At 37.7% G+C, this 26,954-nt stretch overlaps 1 protein-coding gene across 25 annotated transcripts in view; it reads right to left on the reverse strand.

The window, feature by feature from the left end:
• The window catches only part of TRPM3 (transient receptor potential cation channel subfamily M member 3), a 901,150-nt gene that overhangs the window by 560,239 nt on the left and 313,957 nt on the right, over window positions 1-26,954 (reverse strand). For 8 of the 25 annotated variants that reach the window (XM_009456721.4, XM_001140619.5, XM_009456720.4 and 5 more), the window contains exon 1: window positions 13,263-25,431. The exons of 11 other annotated variants lie outside the window; for them this stretch is intronic. In XM_009456721.4, the coding sequence (XP_009454996.1) occupies window positions 13,263-13,439 (177 nt within the window). In that variant the 5' untranslated portion in view covers window positions 13,440-25,431. Of the gene's footprint in view, window positions 1-13,262; window positions 25,432-26,954 lie in introns of those variants that run through there. 6 more of the 25 variants (XM_054658889.2, XM_054658887.2, XM_054658884.2 and 3 more) reach the window with 5 other exon arrangements.

Consider the following 26,954-nt stretch of genomic DNA (forward strand, 5'->3'; position numbering starts at 1 on the left):
ACCATGAACAATGGGAGCAACTCAAGAAGGCATTTACGGGGACATCTGAACACATCCTGCCATCTTAGGGTGGAACTCTAAAAGCATTTCTTCATGATTTCAATATGTTCCTCCAGTGAAGGAGAGTCTACTACTTATTCCAGACTCTCTAAGCCTCTTAATCAGAAATACTGTCTCTATAGTATACCTAAAATCAGATTCTGTAGTTGAACTCCATTTCCTCTTGTTATATATTAGCAAAAGGTATAGAAAAATTGTTTATCATTACTTGCAGAGTGAAATCATAGTTTTAGATCGCTTGCCATGCCTTCTAGGTCTGGGTAGATTCCAGAACCATTAAGCTATTATGTGTGTAGGAAGTTCATGCTAATTGAGTTAGTGAAGCACTGTGCCTGCATCCTTGCTAAGAGAGGCTGCTCCCCCACCATATCACCTGCTAGATGAATGGGTCTAGGTGGCCATTTTTAAATCTTGTGACTCTATTTCTCTGACCAGAGCTAAATAAACAAGGGTCGACATATCACCAAACCTTGGTTAATGACATTTTCCATAGGAAAAGGGGAGAGGATAAACTAAGGAGACAGAAGGAAGGCAACTTCGAGATTACAAGGAACTAGGCACTATACCAAGTGTTAGCAGAATACAGAATAATAGACGAAGCTAACTTACAAAGAAAAGTATAAAGTAGATGGGCCAAGAGAGGCAGAAATGAGAGACTCCAGGGCCCCGTAACAGAGAAGTCTGGGTCCCTGTGGCTGTACTTCATTTCAGTCATTGGTATTTTAGAGGTTAACTTTAGAGGAAAATTTTTATTTAAGTTATCATGAGTTGATTAACAATTATCTATGTGATAGTTAATGTTATATGTCAACTTCTCTGGGCTGTGGTGCCCAGAGATTTGGTCAAACATTATTCTGAGTGTTTCTATGAGGGTATTTTTGGATGAGGTTTACATTTAAATTGGCAGACACGGAGTAAAGCAGATTACTCTCCATTATGTGGGTGGGCCTCATCTAATAAGCTGAAGGCCTGAATAGAACAAAAGGCTCACCTCCTCCAAGCAAGAAGGAATGCCAGCAGACTGTCTTCAGATTTTATCTGCAACATCAGCTGTTCCTGGTTCTACAGCAGACTCGAGCTAAAATTTTCTGGCTCTCCAGCCGACTTGAGCTGCAATTCTCTCCTGAGTCTTCAGCCTGCTGGCCTCCCTCATCAGCTTTTGGACTTGTCAAGTCTCCACCACTGCATAAGCCAATTCCTTAAAATAATCTCTTTCAATATATATATACATCCTACTGCTTCTGTATTTTTTTTTTCTGGAGATTCCTGACTAATACAATCTACAATAACTCCAAAGTGAAAGCAGTTGCACATAGATAACATGCATTCCCTCAGTCTAGTTTATTACAAAAGACACCTTGAATTCTGTTAATTTGCATTGCATCACTTTTGCTTTATTAAGTTGAAAGGAACGGAATTCATATAAACTGCATACCAACTATACGCAAACACAAACATATTAATTTATGAATAATACAAAACAGTATTTTTATTATTTCAATTTATAATGAAAGACACTAAGACTCAGAAAAGTTTTCTATCTTGTCAATAATCATTTTGAGAATTGGCCGTTTCATTCTTTTTGTAGTCAAGTACCTAGACAATCTACCAATGTTTACTATTAATGCATGATATAACTCTATAATCTAGTTGGGCCTCAGATGAAGAGAGACGGTAACAGGGGCAAATACAAGATGCAGAGGACTGCAGGGAAGGAGTTTGGAATTAGAAAAGTCCTTAATATGTGGCTTAACCTATTTGGGCCAGAATCTCTTTACCTATAAAGAGGAGTAACTGAACCCACCACATTTGTTCACAGCATTGCTATGAAGCTCATTTCATTTGATGTAAAGGAAAGTACCCTGTAAATTGAAAAGCACCTTTCAACTGTTAAGCTTTTATTATCATTTCATTTTCAGTCCCTGTACATTTCAATATATATATTTTTGTGAATAATGACATATTTTGAAGAACTGAGACTGCATCAATTTTTTTAGAGGGAGAACAAGTATTCTCCTACCCCTCATAAGATAGCCCACCACACACTGCTCCCCAATAAGCACGAACGATTTAGTCTCAATTTCCCTCAGACAATGAGCAGTTTCAAGACAAATAGGAACATCCAAATGGCTTTTCCGTCATTCCTAAGTAAATTCAAGAATGTTAAAGGTGGAAATAACCTTAAGGATCATCTCATAGTTGGCAAACTGTGGAGCACAGGCCAAGTACCACCTGCCTCTCTTGTGTACAGCTGTTAAGCTAAAAATAGTTCTTACATTTTAGAATGGTTGAAAGCAATGAAAATTAGAATATTCTATGACATTTGACAATTATATGTAATTCAAATTTCATTGTTCATAAATAAGTTTTATTAGAAAACAGCTATGCTCCTTTGTTGTGTATTGTCTGCGGCTGCTTTCATGCTTCGATGTAATATGAATTGAGTATGGCAGTAGAGGCTGCATGACGCACAGAGTAGTTACAATAGACTACATGAGCAGTTGCAACAGAGGGTGTATGAGCCACAAAGCCTAAACCAGTTACATTCTGGCCTTTTATACAAACCTTGCCTACCCTGATCTGACCTTATTCTCTCATTTTATAGATGAGAAAACTGAAGCATTGAAAGATAAAACTACTTATTCTAGGAAACTCAGCTAGGATATTAATTAATGCAGAATCAATTAAGAGCTGAAATTCCATTTTTTGTCCGTTTGATCATGCTGAAATTAATGACTAAAATTAGCTATAGTTATACTCATCTTTAAATTATATAGCTTGCTTGTATAAATGACTAGATTTTATCTCAAAATCTTTGAATGCTCACATGAGCTAATGTCACATAAAAAATTTGTCTTGAGAAAGTGAAATATTTTCTTCACTTATTCATTGAAATGAAACGTATATTGCATTGTTCTTAAGCAGTTCTAAGTAGAAGTTATTACAGAACAAAATAATGGTAAAAATTAAACATTTCACTGGATAACCATCAATCAAACTGAAAAATATGCTCTGCTTTTGATTAAAAAAACAACATATATGGAACATTCAAACATTTTCAGACAAATTGGTTACATTCGATTTTCTTACAAGAGATGACTGACAATAAGATGAGAAAATGATTTCTTAGTCTGTGTTTAGTGAATAAAACTGGACCAGTTAATTTCCCAAATGTAAGCTAAATTTCAATTTCTTGTAAAATGAAAAAGAAAGTGTGTCTAAAGTTAAAGCATTCCCTTCCTATCACTAGGAAGTATCTCTTGGGATTCCAGCAAAATCAATTACGTACCCACCCGTTAATATCTATTTTCAAGGGGAAACGTTTAAACAGTGTTGCCAACTGGGGGTGATTTTGCCCCTCGCCCCCAAAGGATATTTGGCAATATCTGGAGAAATTTTGTTTTTCCCAATGGGGATGGCATCGCGGGGGTTGCGGGGTGCTCCTGGTTTGTTCCAATAGAAACCTGAGATACCAATAAATGTCTTACAAAGCACAGGACAGATGTCCCCCACAACAAAGACTTATTCAGCCCCAAATGTCAGTAGTGTTGAGGCTGAGAAATCCTGTTTTAACGAAACATCATTAGGCTAGCGCAAAGCTTTCAACGACCCTGCAAACTTATCTTCCAGGTCCTAAATGTTCAAGTGATCCTTTATTTGTGGACTAGCACAAGAGAGCAAATATTTCTTATGGAAGCCTATATGATAGCTCATTCTTTCCAATATTTTCTTCTAGCGAGATTATCACAGAGATTATGCCAGCAAATAGTTATTTACCTTCTTTCCAGCCACATGTATTATTGATCTTAACCAACAAACAGTAGCATGATTTTCTAATAATTCTGATCTCTTCCATAAGCAAGTTATTTTGACTCTGATTTATTTTTTCCCTGTAGGAATCTGATAAGCTAAGATTTCTATTTGACCTTGATCCATGATACATGATATAGTAAAATAACCTATGACTAACAGAAAAATAAATCCTAAGTCATATTTACCTTCAAATGGAAACACCAAAATATTTCAGTTGGGTAGAGCCTACACAGTTATCTCTAGACATTTTCCAAAGACATATTTAGAGGATAAAGCAAGGGTGGCCCCAGCAAGTTTAACAGTACAGTTTTTCTTCTAACAGTATTTTATCTATTTTACAATGTAACCCAGTCAATAATATTAAAGGAAATATATTAACATATGTTAGATCATCATATTAAGAAATACCTTTTCTCCAACATGATGAATAGATGAGATAATTTTTATCTCTCACTTTCTCTTTCAGTGTATATTATCAAAGCAGATATCTGGTGCTACCTACAAAGATTCTTCCTTGAGTACATATTTTATTCTGGGTCACTTTCACTGAGCACGAAATATTGGTTTAACTCCCTAACTAATCTTCCAACTTGGGGAATCGATGAACTAAATCATCTCAAGCTCAAGGTATTCTTTAATCACAAAAAATTACCAAGACCCTATAATACCATTTGGTTCCTCTAAGTAGCAACTTCAGAACACTAATCAAAAACATAGTTACTCATTTTCTCCAATATTTACCTATTCAGATATAATTCATCTAACACCCGAGACATTCTAGGCTCTCTGCTAAATGTTACACACACCAAATTGAACAAGATATGATTCTCAACTTCAAGAAGATTTTCAAAATGAGTTGGAAGAGCTAATAATACCACAACATACTAAAAGTAAAGCTAGAAATACCCACTGATGTTTATGGACATGCAGGAGAGGCGAGCTTTATCTAGCTTAGAGGATTCAGGGAAATTTTTCTGAACTCATCCTACTTACCTGCGTTGAGCATTAAAATATGGGCAGGGTTAGCTAGCAGAAGGTCTGGTGCAGGTTTTCCAGGCAGTAGAAATAAGTCGTGCAAAAAACTCAGCTACACGGAATTCCATGATTTGAGGAGGGGAAAAACAAGGTAAGAAGGCAGCAAAGTAGGCAGAGGCCAGATCACCTTGGGTCTTGTATTCCATGCCAAAGAGCTTACGTTTTATTCTGCAAGAGATGAGGAATCACTGAAGAATGTCAAACACAGCAGCCTCCTGGTCTTACTTGCATTTTAAATGGACCATTCTGGTGGCTGTGGGAAGGATGGATTTGAAGTAGACAACACTGGAGGCAGCTGTAGTATTTTGGGCCCAAGAAAAAGAGAGACTGATTTTGGGAACTAGGAATAGACAGAAGGGGGTGGAACAGAGATATATTTATGAGGAAATCTGGCAGAACTGATTGGCTAATTACATAAGGATGGGAGAAAACAAGGCAAAAGGCACAAACCCAGGTTTTCCAGTTTGGGCAGTGTGGTGAATGGGTGATCCTAGCAGTTGGGAGATAGTATAGAGGAAAAGGAGCAGATGAGAGAGAGCTTACTTGATTCAGCAATGGCCACTTGATTAGGGCAGCAGTTAGACTTAATGTGCTTTCTCTGCTGCAAAGTTTTTCTGCCTCTAATCATGAAAGTGTACAGTCTCCTAAAGTAAACAAAGAGTGAGTCTGACATGCCATATTTTCTTTGAATCCGGAATACTACCTATCGTCTACACATTTTTGGTATTTAAATTAGGTTTCCTGCATGATCCCTTAAAAAATCATTATAAAAGTCATTCAATGCTCTGTGAGCATGAGAACTTTAAAGATGTGGATACATTTTGAATCTATATAAATGTATAGAGAGATACTGAGTGCTCAATTTTTAACAATAAAAATGAGATACTGAGGCCTGGTCATGCCAGAGCCTAATTTTAATGAGCAAACATCTCTTTACTAAAGCATTACACTTTAGAAGCAGAGATTCTCAAATGTTAAGTGCGTAACATTCATCTGAGTTGTTTGTGAAATGCAAGTTTGCAAGGTCCACCCAGGGGTTTAACTTAGTAGGTCTATGTGAAGTTACTGTCATCTGATTCTATCATAGACAGTCTTGGATCACACTTTGAGAAACACTGCTTCAAGTACTCATTGTGTTGGATAAAACTTTCTTCATGTAAGACAATTCAATATGTAAAATGTAGGAATTCTTCCTACCTTCCTTATCAGTTATCTATTTTATCTATCTATCTACCTACCTACCTACCTATGCATTAAACCTTGAAGAATCTTTACTTATTTGGGAGAAAAGAAATAAAACTCATCAATGATATCCCTACACTACAACTCCTATGCATGTCCCTCTGAAAATGAAGTACAGAAGAACCAATAGTTAGATCTGAATTCCCACAGGCTATTAAACACAAATCTTCTGTGTGATAAACATAAAAATTAAGTGTGCCCTTCCTAGAGATTTTGTTATACCTGAACCACCCCCACCCCAGCAGTCACAGCACTGTATTTTTGCCACATGCTCAAGAGCCAGGAAAATTGTGTTCATTCTATTTTTTTCATATTAAATATTTAATATTAAGCAGCATTTAAAAAATTTTCCAAGTATAAAATTAATTGTAAATATAATTATGCTTTTCCAAATGAAAGCCCTAAATGTTCTCTTCCTCCTCCTTTCTGTCCAGAATCGTTGGTTAGTTTTTGAAGGTTGTGGGGTGGAGGTGGTTGGGTTGGGGAGTCTAGAATTATGGGCATCAGTTATGGCTGCTTCAGCCTTTGCCCCAAAGTGAACTGGCCACTTCTCACTTGGTCCTATCACATACCTTGGAATCTAAGGGACATGCCCTTGAGTGACCACTGCAAGCCCGAGGGCCATTCATTATAGCGGAATAAAGAAAGGGGGCATATGTAGGATGTTCCAGAATCTTGACCATGAAGACTATTTTTAGGAGCTCTCGTTCACAACCATATCTCCATCTAAGTTCAATAGCATAGAAAATTCTGAAATTTCACATCATGTGACTAAAAATTTTCATGAAAAAACTACAGAGAAATGATCATATAAACAAACAGAAAATAAAAAGAAATAGGGAAAAACACTTCTTCAGATTCTATCATCTAGAACTCAGAGCAGGGCAGCTGAAGTCAATTTACTTCTCTTTCTGTCAATGATCTTTCATGATTACATTTTGAAAACCTGAGAACTGTTTACTTAAAACCTTTTACTCCCACTGTCAACTAACACAAAATCTGTTCTTCCCAGATACCAGCATCAGAGGGGCCGCTGAATTAAGTTTCCATCCAGCTCAGCTGAATCTATGGCAGCTTTTTTCAATGTGGGGTCCTTCCAAGAGCTCTGGACTTCAGAATCACTGGCAGAACAGTGAAAATGCAAATTCCTGAACCCACCACCTACCTACTCAGTCAACACCTCCGAGAGTGGGCCCTGACTATTTGCTTTTCTGACAAGCTCCCCAAGTGGTTCTAAGCATTCTTGGGATTTCATGTATCTTTCATGTGTTTGTTCATTTGTTTGTTCATTCATTAAACATTTATTGAATATGTTTTGTTGGTCACAGCCTGTAAAACTCTTTTTCATGCTAGATAATGGAAAGGGAGAAAAAATATGATCTGAAAATTAATTTGGAGCCAGTTGAGGATACACCAACAGAAGAGCAGAGGGGAGGGTGTGGAACCGCTGCTGGGTAGGCAGAGTCCTGGCTCCCTGCAGGAAGTCATCTGGCAGGACGGCAGGGCCCTTTCCCTTGAGACAGACCTTGCCAGGGCCGTTACTGTGCCTCCAAGCATCCCAGAGTGCAGTGGCCCCTGGACTTGGATGTCCCAGCCATTTCCTCCTCACTCCCCAGTGACCACACATTTTCATTCTTGCCTCCACAAAAAAGGTCATCAGGAGACAGAACTCTCCAGAGAGACAGGAGGGTTTCTTGTTGCCTCAGGAATTTTCCTTAGGCTGCCTGAAGAACATTTCACAAAAAGGCAAGTCACATGGTTCACTGTTCAGCAGCCTGAGTCGAAGCCACCATTTGATACACACCAGACCATTTTCCCTCTCTCCTGGGTTTTAGTTTGGTCCCATTTTCTTTTATTCTTTTCTTTTTTTCTTAAGGAAATCTGAGGCTGGCAGGCTGAGATGGAAAGATGGAAGTTTCTTTTATTTGTAGCCATTAAAATTCTGCCTAACAATACATCATGTTTTCCTAAAAGCAGTTTATTCTTCAAGTTTCCCATCTTCAAGTCACTTCATGGAATTAGTCCATTACAAATATCCTGGCCTTGCTTGCGAGGATTCACTGATATATTCACCTAGACATAATAGGTGTGTATTTCCTCTCTTGTGGTGGAAATTTAACTGTTGCTCCCTAGGATGTGGCTGAGTACCCTGTCCAGGCTAAGCAAAGTTTCTGGTTTATTGACATCATTCTACCTCCTTTGTAAAGATTCAGAATTTTAGATGTGAATGGGACAACTTGAATGTCATAAATTTAAAACACAATTGAAACAAATTTCAACATAATTATTCCTTGAAGAGTTTGAGAACACCAGAGGGAAATCAGTTCCTGGAATGCCTGAAATCAACTATAGAAGACAGACCAAATACATTTGGTTATTTGGATCTTACTTTGCTTCAGAGACAATAGAATGAACATTGGTTATCATTATATGGAATTATAGAAGTGTAAAACATTAGCACTTGGGCAGAATTTGTGCTGATCTGATAACCCAACCTGATCATTGCTCCTTCAGTTAATTCCCTTGTGTTACCTACTTTAAGTAATACTTCTGTATCAAAAAGAGAAAGGATAAAAAATAAGAGTTTGGGCTTTTGACTAGATTCCAAAAAAAAAAAAAAATTAAAAAGGGAATTTACTATGTAAAACTCTACATAGTTTTATCAGAAGGCAGGGTATATAACAAAAATACAGTGACATTACTGACTGAATAGTATTTGCTTCAAAGAATTCTGCTATCGGACACTCCATGGGGCTCATCCTCATTAATGAGATGAGTGAGATAAGGAATAATATTCTTTACTTTTGTCAGTCCTACTAGAGACAATAACTGAAATACCCTTTCTAGCCTGGGAAAGAGGAACTTCCTTCTCAGGATCTTAATTCTTAGATGCTGGGACCACCAGCCAACCCTACAGCAAAGATAGAAACTCAGAAGTTATCCTAGATTCCTCTCTCCACCACAACTAGTCCATTTAGCAAGGCCCTGTTTATTTTACCTTCATTACTTTTGCCTTAGCCAGGTTCTCATCAATTCCCCAGGCCTCTAATCTAATCTTTCAGCTTCCAGTTGCATCATCTCACCCATTTTAGACACTACAGCCAGAGCAACTACATAATACCTAAATCTGGTGATCACCTCACTGCAAAAATTCTTTTAATTGCCTCTCCCTTCCCCCTAGTTTCAAGATAATGGTCAAATGCTGTAGCTTAGCAGACAAGGCCTTCTATTAGGTGGGTGAAAATGTAATCATGGTTTTTGCCATTAAAATCCTTTTGCACCAACCTAATATGATTACTTTTGCACCAACCTAATATGATTTAAACACTGTTGTTTACCCGTTTCCTTCTTCCATTTTAATATTCAATTCTTTCAGTCCAAATAGACAACGTTCTTCAATGCCCAAGTTGCATAGCAGGCTTCGGACACTAGATCTAAATCCAGTCAAGAGCCAAACCCTTCATTTTAAAGAAGACATCAAGTTACAGAAAGATTAAGTAATTTGCCCAAGGTCACACAGCTGGTTAGGAACACAGTGGAATTAGGACCCAGTGTCCAGGCTGACTTTTCCAGAATATAATTTCTTTATTCTATTTCTGACATTGCCTAAAGTGAGCAAAGTCATATGATTTCTCAATATAAAAATTTGAAAGTCTTAAAAATGATACTAATCATTTGGTCTTCATTAACACACTGACTTAAATATCTTTACAAAATCTGTCACAAATACAGTGTCCCCTTCTCCCAATGCAACCCATTTTTCAGAAGCCTTCCCTTCAGTAAGTTCGCCAAGACTTCAATACACAGAAAGCTCTCTGCCCTAAAAATAATCTTCGAATTCAACATGTTACCAAAATAAAATCTTCCAAATAAAACAATGGCAAAGATAGACCTGATAATGAACATGAAATATGCTAAGAACATTCTGTCACTGAAATAAACTTGACTTCTTTTGTGATTAATAGTAAGACGCAATCTTGAAACACATAAGAATAAAGCAAACGACAACAGAAGAGAAATGATGTGGAAAGGGTCCCATTTGAAATTTACCCGTTTGAAAACAGGCTCTGTCTTTTGGCTATCATCATTGTGTGCCTGTCCAGAAATTCATTTCCAAGTTTTATTTCCAAATGCAACCCCAAATTCAAAATGTGAGTTTGTTGGCATGTTCAACCCCAAATTCAAAATGTGAGTTTGTTGGCATGTTCAAAAATTGCTCTGAGATGGACAAAACAACAAATGAGATGCTTTCAGGAGGAATAATAAGTATATTCCAACGCTCATTGGGTTTAATTCATACTTCAGATATCGGCCTTCCCCTTCTAATTCTTTAGTATCCTGTTTCTATTAGGAAATGGAAAATAAGGAAATAGGATTATGAAGCCATTTCTAAATATTAACATGATACCAAAGGAAGTTAGCAAAGATACACACATTTTCAAGGAAAAGGATAGAAAGGGAAATTGGCTCGAGTCCAGTCTGTCAGCAATGGTGACTGATCAGAGTTTAGCTAAATCTAATCAAGCCATCAGGACCTACACTGCATTTACTGACAGGTAGGGGCACTGAGAGAGGGCAGGTCATATTAGAACAATGCTTGGAAGAGGAATAAGCACTACCTGTTGAATAGGAGAATTGGTTTTGTTACCTTAAGATTTCAATAATCTACTGGATTCCCAGAGAATCCATTCATCAAATTAACATAGTGGTGGTAGTGTGGAGGGAGGTGGAACAAGAGAGAGAAGGGGGAGGAAGGGAGGGAGGAGAAAGAAAGGAAAGGACATAAGAAATACTGTTATTAAATATTTCATTTCTAGATTAAGCCAGGAAGAGCATTTACCAAAACATGCAAATTATTATTCATGAACTTACATTTTACTCAAAAGATAAAATGGCGAGAATACATAGGAACTAGCAAAGCAAACACAGGAATCCATAGGAGAAACATACAACAATCCATAGGAAAAAAATACATAGCATTCACAGCCAGAGAGTGGACAATACAATTGCTCATATACCAAAGCAGCTTTTATTTCTTTCTAAGTATTGCTGAAAGAACTTGGTATGACTTTATTTTTTTAAGAGTTTGAAATGTGCTCAATATCTGAAGTCTCAGAGGATAGCTATGATCTTTCAAAAATACAGATGTCATTTGGGAAAAAAGTTCTCCAGTAAGGTTCCATCCTGTCTTCTAGATATTGAAAAAATGGGAAGGACACACAGTAATGCACTTTATTCAATAAATTATTACAAAGCATCACTTTAATAAAGGATGGTAAGATTGAGCTGTATGCCAATGAAAGTATGGCTGTAGCATTAACAATGTCTCCTGAAAGTATGGACAGTACTTTCAGTTAAAAAAGATGACAGAGCTCACTCTCCTAAAAAGACAGAGCTTCTTCTAAAAGAAGTACCTCAGGTAGGTACTTCTCTGCTGGTTTTGTGATGACTAGTAAATGAATAACATTCTCCATTTTAAAAAACTAGCATATTAATTAATCATATATGGAGAGTGATAGTCACATATGTGTCAAGAAGAGTTAAAAAGCATTATTTTGGGTTAAAGCTGATACATGACTTTAACTGAAAAAAATGTTTCTCATTGCACTTCGAATTTCTGGAGTTGAATTCTTTCACGGAGACTTAGATATGCCCATTCTTTGCCCCTGACTCTTGATTCACTAGTGATTCTGGAGAAAATGTACACCAATTTGTTAGTTCTCTGGCCTCATTCTTTTTCTTGCCCTATCACACATGTTGTTACACCACAGCAAAAACACACATATCCAAGGAAAAGTCTCTTCTACTACCCATACCCAAACCTGCCTTTCCTCCTAAATAGTCCCTAGGGAAGCAAGCCATCGCCATGACAACCATATGATGGGAGTTTGAACAGCACTTGGGGCAGCCTTTGTTGAAAGTTAATACCAGTTGGTGTTTAACAAGAAAAGGAAAACTCAGGCAAGGGGTAATACTCTGTTGTGAGGCACCACTTAGCTGTATGGAACTAACTGTCCCCATCAAATCTTACCTAACCAGAACACATCCTCAGAACAAAATTCTCCAAGTGTAACGTATTCAGGGCTAATTCATTAATTCTCCATTGTAGCCCACTGGACTCAATGCTCTGTGGTCACTAAATCAAAAGAGCACATATACTCAGGAAAAGAGAATTAAGAATTTTGCCTTTTTTAACTTCGAATGGATATAGAACATCAGAGATATTTATTTTTCCCTATTAAGTATTACCACCTTCTATTTGCTGGGCAAAAATGCTTGTTTCCTGCACCTTTAAATCTAATTTGTGTTTTCGCCCCCACAAGAAAGATCGTGAAGGTGGATTAGTACAGAGTTGTATGGACTTTTTCAGTATCTTTAATGCATTTGCTTCTGGAAAGAGAAGCGCTGCAGACACATGGTGGCAATTCCTGCTCAGGTGTAGTGCCATTCTTTTGTGTGACTCACAGCTAGAGAGAGAGCTGACATTCAATACATGTTTAACAATACTTTCCCACTACTGATTCCACTCAGGAGACTCACATTTTTATGCCTTTTCTAAAAACAAGGGCACCAAAAAAGTCACTGTCTGAGGAGGCTCATTCTTTGTTCATCTTCACCTGACTGGCCACCTAACTACACAAAGCTTTTAAACTAATGAGGAGAATCCTTTGTTCTCTCTGGTTCCATTTAAAGGGAAAGTGGGTCGAAGGGCTTCCCCAGGGAGAGAGAAAGAAAAGCCCAGGAGCCAAACACAAGGGAGTAAGAGATTTCACTCCCACTACTATTCCCACCCTCCCAAAGAAGTTAATTAATTCTGTTTTAGGAATGGTTAAAAGGGGTGGGGGAGCACCAGGTAGCCCATTCTCTGAGACCAAAATCTCCTTCTCGAGTGTGGTTCGCACCAGGCTCTTGTCTCTGACACCACGGGGTGTGGGTGGGGGGCGTGGGGGGAGGGCAGGAGTACTGAGAACCTCTCTCCAGCCACGGACCACAGAGCCAGTACTGCATGCATTTAGGCTCCCCCAAAGGTGCGTCCCAGCCCAAGTCCCCAAGTTGGGTATTTAAATCTGAAAAGCACAATTAGCGCCATTCAAAGCTGCAAGTTACAGTACCTTCAGAAGTCTGACAGATGGAAGAAAGGCTGCGTGGCACAGCTTCCGGATGGTCCAGTTTAGGGGTCGAGGAGCATCAGCCTGATTCATGACCCCTTCCAAATTCCACCAGGAAAACAAGAAACTGAAAACCTGAGCAATGCCTAGAAAATAAACGGTCCCCCACGGCTCTGGCATCCCATGGTCATCTCCACACCTGCAAATTCCATTAGGGCAGAGGCTTCCTGGAACTTGGAAGACTAGTCAAGTAGCCTTGCCTGAGCCCCTGAACCTTCTTAAAAAAGCCACCTCCCCTCTCTCTGCAGCCGTGCTCATGCATACCAAATGTGGCTGAATGGAGGCACACTGCCTGCTGCTTCGGGGAGGGGATGCACGATTTTGAAGAAGAGGGACAGCCTGCACAAAACAGCCTGTGGTCGGAGTCAAAGCAGCCTGCTCCGGAATGCGCGCTCCCTCTCCCGCTCTCCTCCCAGTAAACGCAGGTCAGGCGTTGGGGGGGAACCGGGGCCATTGCTTTGCTAGCTTGGTTTTGGGGGGGAGCCAGGAGGATCGCAAAAGGGAACAAAAATGAAGCCAGAACGGGAAACTTGCACTTTCTTGCACAAAGCATCTTTGAGGGACTGAGAACTGGTACGGGGGGAGGGGCGAGGACACAGGGAGAGAAGGGGTGCCTCCGAATGATGAGATAAATGCTTCCCTTTTGATTTATGTGACATAATAAAGTGAGGCTATCATCAAATACATCTATAGTAAAAGAGATCTGTGTCGTGTTCTGAGGTTTTTATTAACCGTGATTGACAGTCTTCATCCTGATAATCGGTTGTATAGATGACAGACACTGAGACAGAAGCAAACTCAAACACACGGGGTTGTTCCTTTCATACAAAGCAGTTTAAACTCATGGGCATTTGGCTCACCTTTTAGAGATGGCAGTTTTTAAATGGGGGTTATCTCCTGGAAAGCCACTTGATACCGTTTCTCTGCAACACAAGTTTAACCCATAAAGTGCCACATGGGATGCTGTCTATAAAGAATGGACTTTCCTCAAGTGGGGTGTCCACCCCCATCATTTTCTAAGGAGGCTTTATGAAACAGTTGCTGAGTTGGAATGTATAGTCTTTAGGACTCCTGTGGTGAGAGAGAGAATTAAAGGACAGTTTTTCAATTTGAAGGTAGAAATTGGATAATTTCACATAGTAAGTTGGGACGGTGAGACGAGAAGGGAGTTCCTGACACAACCCCCCTTCGGCTCCCATGTGCCCCCAGGCATCGGACCTCAGTGGGAGCAGTTGACCTGACAACTCCTATGGGGAGAATCCCCACATCCTTGGAGCATCGCCATCTTATTTATTTTTTACTCTGTGACTATGCTGATTTTCCATTTCTAATTAACTTGAAGAGATTGGTAAATCCCAGCTCCATGACTATTATGCAGTCAGAGCTGAACTGGGAGTGGTGCAAGCAGATGTGATACACTGCTGTAATTCAGAACCGGGACAACACAGGCCCACCCCAGCATGAAATCAATACCTGACACACTGCGCTACAACACCATTTCACTCACAATGGTCTTGTGTCAAAAATTTAAGAAAGATATTGCAGAAAACTAGTCCACGGGTGGAAGGCAGACCATTGACCTACCTCGTATAGTAAAATTTATGCCTCTGATTATCTACCAAACAATATCACTTTAATAGATCTCATACACAGCTGATTCATTTTCTGTTACTATTCTATTTCCACAAAGGATTGAAGGCAGTATTAAAATAATATCGGCTCACATGTATCACCTAGCACAATGCATTGCATAGGTTTATGCCCATGTCAACCTTATGAAGTAGGTGTTATGGTCATTTTCTTATCTCACAGATTAAGCAAGTGAGATCCAGAGAAATTAGTAACAAGTCTAACATACTAGTATAACTGGAGTCTGGATTGAAACCAGTCTACTAGGCTGTAAAGACAAGCTTTCTCTTGTCTCCTATTTCTTTCAAAAGGGACTTCAGGAATAAAATCACTGCCTCTGTTTTTTGGTAATTTAATCTTACATAAGAGTTAAAGACTTCAAAGAAGAAACGCTCAGCATTTCTTTCAGATTATTACTTTGGTCTGATGTTGATGTATTAGTTAACAGCATGAATTCTGGAATCAAGCTGCATGGTTCAAATTCCAATTTTGAAGCTAGTCTTGGGAGATTTACGTACCTTCTTTGTGTCTTGGAGTCCTTAACCGTACAATGGAGATTAAAATAAACCCTTATGCCTATGGTTGTTGTGAGGACTAAATAAGCTAATATTGGCAAAGCACTTAGAACAGTGCCTGGCATATACTAAATACCTGTACCATGATCCATCTTCTGGGTAGCATGTGCTGATTCTGAGCTGGAAGCCCACTGACAATTTTCATTAAGCATGCATACATATGGTAGTAGGTAATGAAGTCAAGCAAGACAAATTAAAACTGAATGCTTCTTGTGAGTTACCATGAGTTTGATAAATGGAGTAAAGAGGAAGGTGGAAGACTGCAAGGGCAGCGTGGTTTTCCTCATGCAGTGTGGTATTCATCCGGTTGCGAGATGCTGCCTTTAGTGGGGAAGCCTCCAGCCTTTCTAAGCTTTTAAATGAATGCCCTTAAGTGGTTCGGTTGAGGTGGTGAGATCTCTGCTCCATGAAAATGCTGAAAAACTGCAATTGCCTACCCCCTGCCCTGCACTATTTCAAAATGGTAAGGACCCCACAAAAATGACAGCATCATTCTGAAAACACATGGCCTTTGATCCTATCCCCTTTAATTTTACTGAATAACTTTGGTCAAAGAGAACTGTTAGAAACTATGCAGAGTGAGGAAGTAGGAGGATTCACAGCCCTCTCTAATAGCAATTAGAGGAGAAAAGCACAAAACCTTCAGGGAATTGATTTGGAGATTACACTGCAAAAGAGGTAAAAGATCAAAGAAGGATGACAGTGCATGAGAGGCAGTTTTTCTTCCATCACTGGGGACGCTTTGTGCCAGAATTGTTTGCTATCAAAACATCTAAAGAAGGGTTTTCAAGACCCTTCTCTCTACTTTCAAGAAATTATATTTTCACATAGAAGATGCCTTCCCCAGTTTTAGAGAGAAGTCTAATGAGAAAAAAAAAGCAGAGAGGAGCAAGCCCAGCCCCAGATATTAGCATCTCACAAATTCAAAGTGCTTACTTATAAATCTTATGAATGTAGATGTCTACATATCTGCAGAACAAATTCTAGCAGGCTTAAAACTCTGAAATAATCATACTAACTTTCAGTATCCTAAAAAATAGCAAGCAGGGCATATCAGATTTCTGTATTCCAGAGCCTGCCTTTGAGCCAACTCTAATTCTCTCCCGTGCTACAGAAAAGCCCACTTTCCACTGATTATCTTCCCTTTTTATTTTCTGTGTAAATGATACTAAACCAAAGAATCATGATGAAATTTGAGCTCATTCTCAGTACTGACAAGGGGGCCATTGTATAGACCTTCTGAATTCTTTCTTTTGAAGACCACGTTCCTTCTCTTCAAAAAAGTCATAGCACCCTCAATATAGTATTGTACCACTTTGCACCCTGTCTTCTTTATATCTTTTGGATGTAAAAGGAGCTGACCCATGAAAACCTAAGAAAACAAAAAGGAAATGACACAGTGACCAGGTAGTACAGAGAACTCAAAAGCCTCCCTCTGAAATGTGTTTTCTGCAAACAACACCAAAATAACAGTGCTGCAATGTAATTTTTCAGAGTTTATTATTACAACATTAAAATTCATAGGTATCTGGACATCAATTGTACATATATTTTCAGGCTCTAATATATGGATGTAGTGCACCTAGTGCAGAAGGATGATATTTAAGCAACCAGGGGAAAAACCAGGAACAAGCCCAGTGGTGAGCCTTTGTAGACACTTTCGTTTGCTTCAGTCTTTTGTAGTCTTAATATTAACGTCTTGCTTGCTTAATGATTGGCCTCTTTTATTAATTTTGTTGTGCTTTGAATTTTCTTTTTTAAATATTTTATTTTACTTTAAGTTCCAGTATACACGTGCAGGATGTGCAGGTTTGTTACACAGGTAAATGTGTGCCATGGTGGTTTTCTGCACTGTCAGCCCATCACCTAGGTATTAAGCCCCACATGCATTAGCTATTTATCCTAATGCTCTCCTCCTGCAACAGGCCCCCGTATGTGTTGTTACCCTCCCTGTGTCCATGTGTTCTCATTGTTTAGCTCCCACTTATAAATGAGAACATAACGGTGTTTGGTTCTCTGTTCCTGTGTCAGTTCGCTGAGGATAATGGTTTCCAGCTCCATCCATGTCACTGCGAAGGACATGATCTCGTTCTTTTTATGGCTGCATAGTATTCCATGGTGTATATGTAGCATATTTTCTTTATCTAGTCCATCATTGATTTGCATTTGGGTTGATTCCATGTCTTTGCTATTGTGAGTAGTGCTGCAATGAACATATGTGTACATTATCTTTAAAATAGAATGATTTATATTTTGGGAGATACATACCACTAATGGGATTGTGGTAGATTAAATACTTAAATGTAAAACCCAAAACTATAAAAACCCTAGAAGATAATCTAGACAATACCATTTAGGACATAGGCACAGGCTAAGATTTCATGACGAACATGTCAAAAGCAATTGCAACAAAAGCAAAAATTGACAAACGGGATCTAATTAAACTAAAGAGCTTTTGCACAGCAAAAGAAACTATCATCAGAGTGAACAGACAGCCTACAGAATGGGAGAAAATTTTTGCAATCTATCCATCTGACAAAGGTCTAATATCCAGAATCTACAAGGAACCTAAGCAAATTTATAAGAAAAAAGCAAACAACCCCGTTAAAAAGGGGGCAAAGGACATGAACAGACACTTCTCAAAGGAAGACATTTATGCAGCCAACAAACATATGGAAAAAAGCTCAATATCACTGAATAGTGAATAGAAAAATGCAAATCAAAACCACAATGAGACACCATCTCACAACAGTCAGAATGACAATGATCAAAAAGTCAAGAAACAACAGATGCTGGCGAGGCTGTGGAGAAACAGGAACGCTTTCACACTGTTGGTGGGAATGTAAATTAGTTCAATCATTGTGGAAGACAATGTGGCACTTCCTCAAAGACCGAGAACCACTATTTTTTTCAAAAAATCATTTGTCTCATGAACTTTATGGCAATTTATCATTTTTGTCAAAAAACATACTTTCCTGTTTCTTCCTTTTAACTTCACTCAAATAGAGCTATAACATTCTTAGGCATTTTTTGATGCTTCTACAGTATTTTCCAAAATATTAGATCTCTTTATAGATTCCATTTACCTACAGGACACTCCTTAATGTATTTCCAAATATATGTTTTCAAACAGATTAACTTTTTTCCTTTCTTAAGGTATATTTCCCCTTTTGCCATCTTTTGTAGATAATAGATTCTAAAATACACTAAAATTTATTAAAATACATGGCTCACTTTGTTAAGTAGGTTAAGCAGCATTTATTCCATGTAAAATAAAAATATCTCATAACTACAATTGTTATCTATTCATTTTCCCTCCATTATTGGGACAGCATCTCTGACTGCTGTCCACCCTCTGCACAAATGCCTGTGGTGACAGAGAGTGGGTGAGTTTTTGAGACAGCCCATTCCATGACTGTACAGTTCTGGTTGACAGAAAATTCTACCTAAGACTGAGGTGAAACGTCCTTCCCTCTAACTTCCAAGTCAAGTTTTTCTCCCAGAGCATAGTTTTCCAAATGTATAAGGATACTTAACAAGCTCCACTCACACTTCCTCTTCTTTACACTGGGGATCTTGGGCCATTAATCATTCTTCACGTGATGGCATAGAGTTTTTTAGGAAAAAAAAAAAACAAAAACTCTCTTCAGGATTATATTCAATATTATGTTATGGGGTACTTTAAATATCGTAGTCTCTTAATCCTCTGGAATCTCTTGAATTACTTCTCATAAAGGTCCTTTAGGAAGCTTTGAGGGGAAACTCACTAATAATTTAGCTTCTTTTTAAACATTGTTTCCTAAATTAATTAGAATACTCAACATAGATTTTAAGTAATAGCTGACCAAAACACACACACACACACACACACACACACACACACACCCCTGAACTGATGTGAGTAATTTACTCTTTTTGACCCTGACTTCTAACAGAGGTGGTGGCGGGTAGTGACGGGCTAATGGAAAGCTCATGCTTGTTTCAAGAAATGAGGAGGGACTGGACTGTCTGTGTTTCATCCTCCCTATCTTTATCTGTAACTCTGGAAGTCAGACAGACTCTATCCAAACCTAAGTGCCTCCTCTTACCCACTATGTGGCCTGGAGGCAGTTATACAACTTCTCAGAGGCTTAGTTTCCACATTGTAAGAATGGGGTCTACAATAGTTTCCACCTCCAGGTTTTTGTGAAGGTTAAAGCAATTAGCACAGTGCTAACATAGAGAAAAACACATTTAAATTCAATTACTTTTGTTGTTGTTAGTAATAGTATTGTTATCTTGTTCAAGGATACCACTGGCAGTGTATGTAGCATAGTCCATAAGCTCACAGGCCATAGACTGAATGGCCTGAAGATAAACCCAAGCTTTACCATTTACATATCACTTTGGGGAAGTTATTTAATCTCATCATGCTTTAGTGCCTTCATCTGCAAACTGGGGATAATAATATTACCTTTGTCAAAGGGATAATGTGAAATTAATAAGCCAATATGGACAGAAACCTTAGAAGAAGTTCCCACACATGGTAACAGCTAGAAAAATATTAGCAACTTATTATTACCAATATTGGAGTCATATGTGCCACCCTTCCCACAGCTAGTGATCTAGGAAAAGCAAAGCAAAACAAAACACCTTCATCTCCTCCTTTGTTTCTTCCAGTAAGAGAAGAAGCTACAGAGAACACATGAGAAGAGACCCACCTCTGACTCTCCTTACTGCTTTCCTCTGCAGTCCCATGAGTCCTTACTTTTAAAATAGATAGTGGTTATGAGAGGGAATCATATATTCCAATAATGGGGTGTAAAACTTTAATATATAAAATGTCTCACTTTGGAAAAGACAGAGGTATATAAGCAGCTTCCACCTTACCAAAAATAGAAATCCTACATATACACCTACCAAAAAATGTATAACAGATATTCAAAGGCCTAGAGCTAAAATACAACTTTATTCAGCCTTGAAACCCTAAAATTTCCATTCACAAAGGGGATGGGGTTTTAGTATAATTCAAAAATTCTAATGAGTTCCCAGAGGCTTGATAAAAATATAAGAATTTGAGATGTGCATTTCTGATCACTTAATATTCACTCTTCTAATATTTGCAATGCTATTCATTATTGTAAATGTTCTCTTTCTAAACTAAGTTTAAATATCCGCAACACATACACACATGTAAGCACAAATACACACCCACACACATAATGTAGGTATTTTAGATACATTTTCATTATGAAAGCCATAAATTTGACCAACTTGATAAATAACTTATGAATTAATATATTTTAGGAGGAGACATTTAAGCAGTGAAGCTCCAATTACTGCTTGAATAACTTGCATGAATTGGAGGGAAGCTCAGCATTCACTATTAACAGTGCAGCTGAAGTCAGATTTCTTGGCCAATGGATCCCAAATCAAACACAAGTTCAAGCTCAAACCTCACATATACCTTCTCAAGCACCTTCTGACTCACACCAATGAAAGCTGAGGGCCTGCCCCAGCCACACACCCTGCCTTGTGCGTCTGGGCTTCTTGCACTAGTGGCCAGCCCTGGGTTGGACCATAAGGTCCGCTCACCTGGGAAACAGAGACATACTGTGATCTGGAAGATCCTCAAAGCAGTAACTCCGCTTGGTAGAGAATTTTAATAAAGAAAGCTAATGAAAACCGTACTTGCTATCTATTTTTGACAGCCTTCCAAAAAATGCAACATTGTTGATATTTATTCTGGTATCATATTTTTGACAACCAGGAGCCTTTCATTTTATTTTTATTAACATTAATAGTAATGGGAGGGACTAAATGATTTTACTTTATGAGAGACAATGGTCCAGTTTTTGTTTTGTTTTTCTCCTGATGAGGCATAAAATAAATGCAAACTACATGGATTTTGAAATCAGGGAGAAACAGATTTGAATCCACATTAAGTCACTGGGCAATTCATTTAACTTTTATGAGTCCTTATTTTTAAAATAGATAGTGGCTATGTGATAATATTAAAATGATGATTAATAACTTTTTTCAAGCACTTACTATGTGCTAAACAGTGTTAAGCACGTAGCTCATTTAGTTATCATAACAAACCTGTAAAGTCTATAGTATTGTTATCCCAGTATTACACATGAGAAAACAGCCTCAGAGAGGTTAAGAAACCTGCAGAAGGTCATGTGGCTGGTAAACGGACTTGAATTCAGGTCTATCTTATTCTATAACCCATGCTTTTACCCATTACAATATGCTGCTGCCAATTAAATAAAAATATTTATATAGGGTTCCTGAGGCTTCCCAAAAAGAAGCTGGTATTTGCTCTGACAAATCTGAAAAAAGGAAAAACAACCCAATGACCCTAACTTATCTAACCTAACACCAGAATCCTGCAAAGCACAGAAGAAGCAGTGGTTCTTCCAGAAGCTCTGGGTTTCTTTTATTTGCACGGCTGACTTCCATATCCCTTTCCCTACCTTCTAGTTACATCTGGCTGGCCTCTCTGTTGAGATAAGGATTGTCTGTACTCATTTGGTATGCTCAATATATAACACAATGCCTGAAACACAGTATTTATTAAATGGAAAAAGGGGTGTTTCTAAATAACTTATATGATTTTTTGCAAATATGAGGTAAGTTTTTAAACATATACAAACTCATGTAATTATCAGTATTATCCAACTTTGATTCCTACCTGCATTTTCTAGTTGAGGAAACTAAAGCACAGAAAGATTAAATACTCACCCAAGTTTACACTGTAAGTTTCAGAGCTATGTTTTGAATTCAAAGATAAACTCTTGATATATTATATAAGGTTCAAAAACGTATACATAAAAAGTAAAATGTGTTTTTAAGGTAACTGATTTAGTTTCAGATACTCAAGTTTGGTATCTCAAAAAAATACCATGATCTATCACTATTCATGAGTGAAAGATAATATTCTAGAAACTTATGACAAGATGTTTGTTTAAATGACACAAAAGATGCACGTGGCCAGAAACTTTATGCCTGTTATAGTAAGTACAGACCAAAGGTATCTCTGTAACCATATAAGTAAAATTATATGGTTACAGGGATTATTCACATTTACTTGGACTTCATATAAAATGTTCAGAGTATTTAGGGAGAAAATAAAACAATATTATCAAGACTCTACTACTAACTTGAAGCTACTAAGTTAGAAAATGAAGGTACCAAAGATGAATTTGATTTATAGCACCTTCTAAATTGGTTAATAAATCAGATTCTGACTGCTTTTATTCAGCATCCAGCCAAAGCCATCCGCAGGCGCCTAAATGGTACATGCGTTGGCACAGGGTATCTGGTTGACTGCATGGGACACCCAGCTGTCTCTGGGAAGCCTTCCTCAATAAGGAAGGAGAGAGATGATAATAGAGAAAGAATTACAATGTTCTGTAGTGCCTGATACTATCCCAAGGAAAAACTCATAATTATTGTTTTAGTAAAGAATAGGTAGATATAGCTTTAATGCGTATGTTTTTCTTTGTACTTTAATTAAATTCTTTGCAAGTAAACCTGTTGGCTACAGATCAGATGAGAGCATGATGTATTTACTTTTATGAAAACACCACAATTAAAATAGATCAAGCCACTCCTATGAGTAAAATCATCTAGTTCTCTCCATGGAGTTAAGAAAAACTCCAAACTCCTCGTTTTTGATAATGTGACAAATTTGATCCTGCCTCTCTCTCCAACCTCAACTCTTGACATTTCCAATTCATCATGCCTAACCACTTTTATTTCTTCTAGTTTTGTTTCTTGTCACGGGACATTTACATATGTTGTTCCCTCTTCTAAAGCTTTCTCCTCCAGCTCTTCATGAGATTAGCTCCTTCTCATGCTGGGAAACTCAGATTATATGTGATCTCCCTAGAGAGTCCTTCCTTGATCTCTTGAGCCCTCCTTCAACATTTATTGCAGCTCTTTGTTTGAATTCTTCCTGTACTTTTCAGAATTGGTAACTATTTAATTGATTGGTTTATTTACTTTTGGCCTTAATCTACGAATGGAATGTAATTTCTATAGGGCAATTGTCGACTGTATCCCAGATCCTTGCAGACTGTCTGGAACATAATGGAAACTCAATCAAAATTTGTTGACTATAGAATGAACAAATGAAGAATGAGTGAACTAGCCATGTTTGTTATAATCATTTCTTGCAAGTCATTTAGCGTTCCTTATGGTGACTATTGCTTGTCTATAAACTGATTTGAACACATACTGACTCTACAGTGCCCTTTTGCTTCCCCAAATCTCAACTCCAAAGCCTTAAAAAGTCTAAGAATTGTTTATTCAACTCTCAAAAAATTAATAAAAGGAAAAGTTCTCAGACTCTAAACTGCAAGTAGAGACCAACATCTAAATACAGAGGAACTGGTTTTGGAAAAGAAAAGCAAAAGAGGAAAAGGAGTAAGTACAGGTATCAAAAATTCAATCTGAAAATAACTCAAGCTAGAGAATTCAATTGCCACTCATTAAAAATCTGGACAATTCATAAACATTTCCCATGATGGCAATTCATCAAAGGCTTAACTTGATGTCATAATATACCTTTATGAAGGCAACTCTCTATTTTATGTAAAGGCATATCTCATTTTGAAGGAGACAGGAACACTGAATTACATATCAGCCATTTTAATCAGGTTCACAATAATAATAAAAAATAGAAACTGATGTTGATGCCTCACAAAGTGGTTTAACAAACATATTCTGATCCATTACCCATAATGATGCTGAGATAAGGGTAAGAAAGATATCATCCTAATTTTACATCTGAGCAAACTGAGAATCCGAGAATATAGGTGACTTCCCCAAGATCTGAGTCTCGATCTCTTGTTCTTTGCCTTATGCTCCATGGCCTCTTCCCTCTACAGTTAATTCTTGGAGGGAACCACACACTGAGCATTATTTCAAAATATATATTTTTAGAAGAAAATATTGACACAGTAATGTGAATGAATCTCAAAATTATGTATGAAATTTTAGAAAAGACAAAAGTGACAGAAAGCAGAGCAATGGTTGCCAGGGATCATTCGGGAGATGAAATCAACTACAAAGGGACATAAGGAACATTTTCAGGGTGATAAAAATGCTCTATGTCTTGAATAAAGTGGCAGTTACACAACTGTATAGAATTGCTGGAATTCACCAAACTATAAACTCAAAATTCATGATTGTTTTGTACATTAGGAAAATGTATTTATTGTCTTCCTTGACGATAAAAGAATTATGTCAAAAAATTTTAAAATTCATAAAAATATAAAGAATTAAAATGTATCTATTCTTTGATTATCCATCAATAACTGTTGATGTAATTTTTAGAAATATTACCAAGTATTTTAAAAATCATACTTCACATACAGTTTAATACACTTATTTTACATGAATTGATGTCCATATTATCAAATATTCTTAGAAAATACAATACTTAATGGTTTTATAGGATTTTATTATGTTAGTCAATGGAAGATAATCAGCTCACTTGCAATTTTAATGTTATAAATAATGCTATTATGGATATATAGTACAGTACTCAATCATGTTTTTGTGCACATCTCTGATTATTTCCTTAAGATACAATTTAGGATGAAGGATGATTCGTTCATAAATCATGAATATATTTTCAGGCTCTTGATAGTTATTTCCAAATTGCTATCCAGCAGTGTTGAACCATTTTACGTGCCCCTCAGCAAAGTATAAGAACGTCCTTATTAGTGAATCATTGAAAAAACTGGGCATATCATTAATTTAAATAAATTTTTGGCCAAGATGATCACAGAAAAATAAATGTGTTATACATTTATCTGGTAACTTATAAAGCTCCATTTTTCCTGTGGCCATTTGTAATTCTTCTAGCAAATTGCTGCTTTTTTTTTTTTTTTTTTTTTTGAGACAGAGTTTTGCTCTTGTTGCCCAGGCTGGAGTGCAGTGGCACCATCTCGGCTCACCGCAACCTCCGCCTCCCGGGTTCAATCAATTCTCCTACCTCAGCCTCCCCTCCCGAGTAGCTGGAATTACAGGCATGTGCCACCACACCCAGCTAATTTTGTATTTTTAGTAGAGATGGCGTTTCTCCATGTTGGTCAGGCTGGTCTAGAACTCCCAACCTCAGGTGATCCGCCTGCCTCGGCCTCCCAAAGTGCTGGGTTTACAGGCGTGAGCCACTGCGCCCGGCTGCTTCTTCTTTTATTAGAGTTTTATTTTTCTTATTAACTCATAAGAGTTCTTTTTATATTAAGGACATTAATCCATTGTCATGTGAATTGCTAGTATTTTTGTAGTTTTCCACATAGCTTTTAATTTTGATGATGTTGTTATTTACAAGAAATTTTTAACATTTATACATTCACTCTAGCAGCCATTTTCTTTATAGCACACACAGCAGATGTTATGCTGAAGAAAGGTCATTTCCAATCTAAGCACAGACAAACACTTACATATTCTTATAAGTGTTCTATGGTTAGTAAGCTGCTTTGAAAACCACCTCTGCTGCATTCTTCTTCCTTACTGGTCTCATTATTTTGCCTACTATCTAAACTCTGTGTGTGTTTGTGTGTGTGTGTGCGTGTGTGTGTGTGTGTGTGTTTGCATCTCAATCTCTCTCTCATTACATTTTAAAGACTGAATAAAATTTCCTTGCTGATATTTGACCAAACCACAATCCTTTATTATTCTTTTTTATTATAGGCCCATCCAAATGGTGTGATAACATTTCTTAAGTAGCAATTGTGAATACAGGGATCTTCGGTTCCATAATATAATCCACAATTTGTTCTAAATGAGGCCTGTGGCTTCATATTTCCAAATATTCTTAAAAGATTTTTCAGCCAGGCACAGTGGCTCATGCCTGTAATCCCAGCACTTTGGGAGGCCAAGGGGGGAGGATCATGAAGTCAAGAGATAGAGACCATCCTGGCCAACATGGTGAAACCCCATCTCTACTAAAAATACAAAAATTAGCTGGGTGTGATGGTGTGCACCTGTAGTCCCAGCTACTCGGGAGGCTGAGGCAGGAGAATGGCTTGAACCCAGGAGGCAGAAGTTGCAGTGAGCCAAGATCGCGACAGTGCACTATAGCCTGGTGACAGAGCAATACTCCATCTCAAAAGAAAAAAAAAAAAGGAAAGAAAAAAAATTTCTTTCTCACAAACATTATCTCCATAAATTAAAGAATCCAAATGCCTTCAAATCCCTGTCATCTTAGTCTTACAAATTCAATCCTGCATAATTCAATGTGGCAGTGATCTCTGCCACAAAGTTGACTGGCAAAAGCAATGAGTGAATTGAATGCTATCTTATTGGTCTGTTACTGAATAAATGTAATATAGATTTCTTAGTTTTCTAGAATCTAAGCCACTAGAGACTTTGAAGCTCAGAGTCAATACCTTGAATTAAGCTCTGTGGACTTACAGCCAGAAAATAGGGAACA

The sequence above is a fragment of the Pan troglodytes genome, chromosome 11, assembly GCF_028858775.2.
Source record: "Pan troglodytes isolate AG18354 chromosome 11, NHGRI_mPanTro3-v2.0_pri, whole genome shotgun sequence".
Lineage (NCBI taxonomy): Eukaryota > Metazoa > Chordata > Mammalia > Primates > Hominidae > Pan > Pan troglodytes.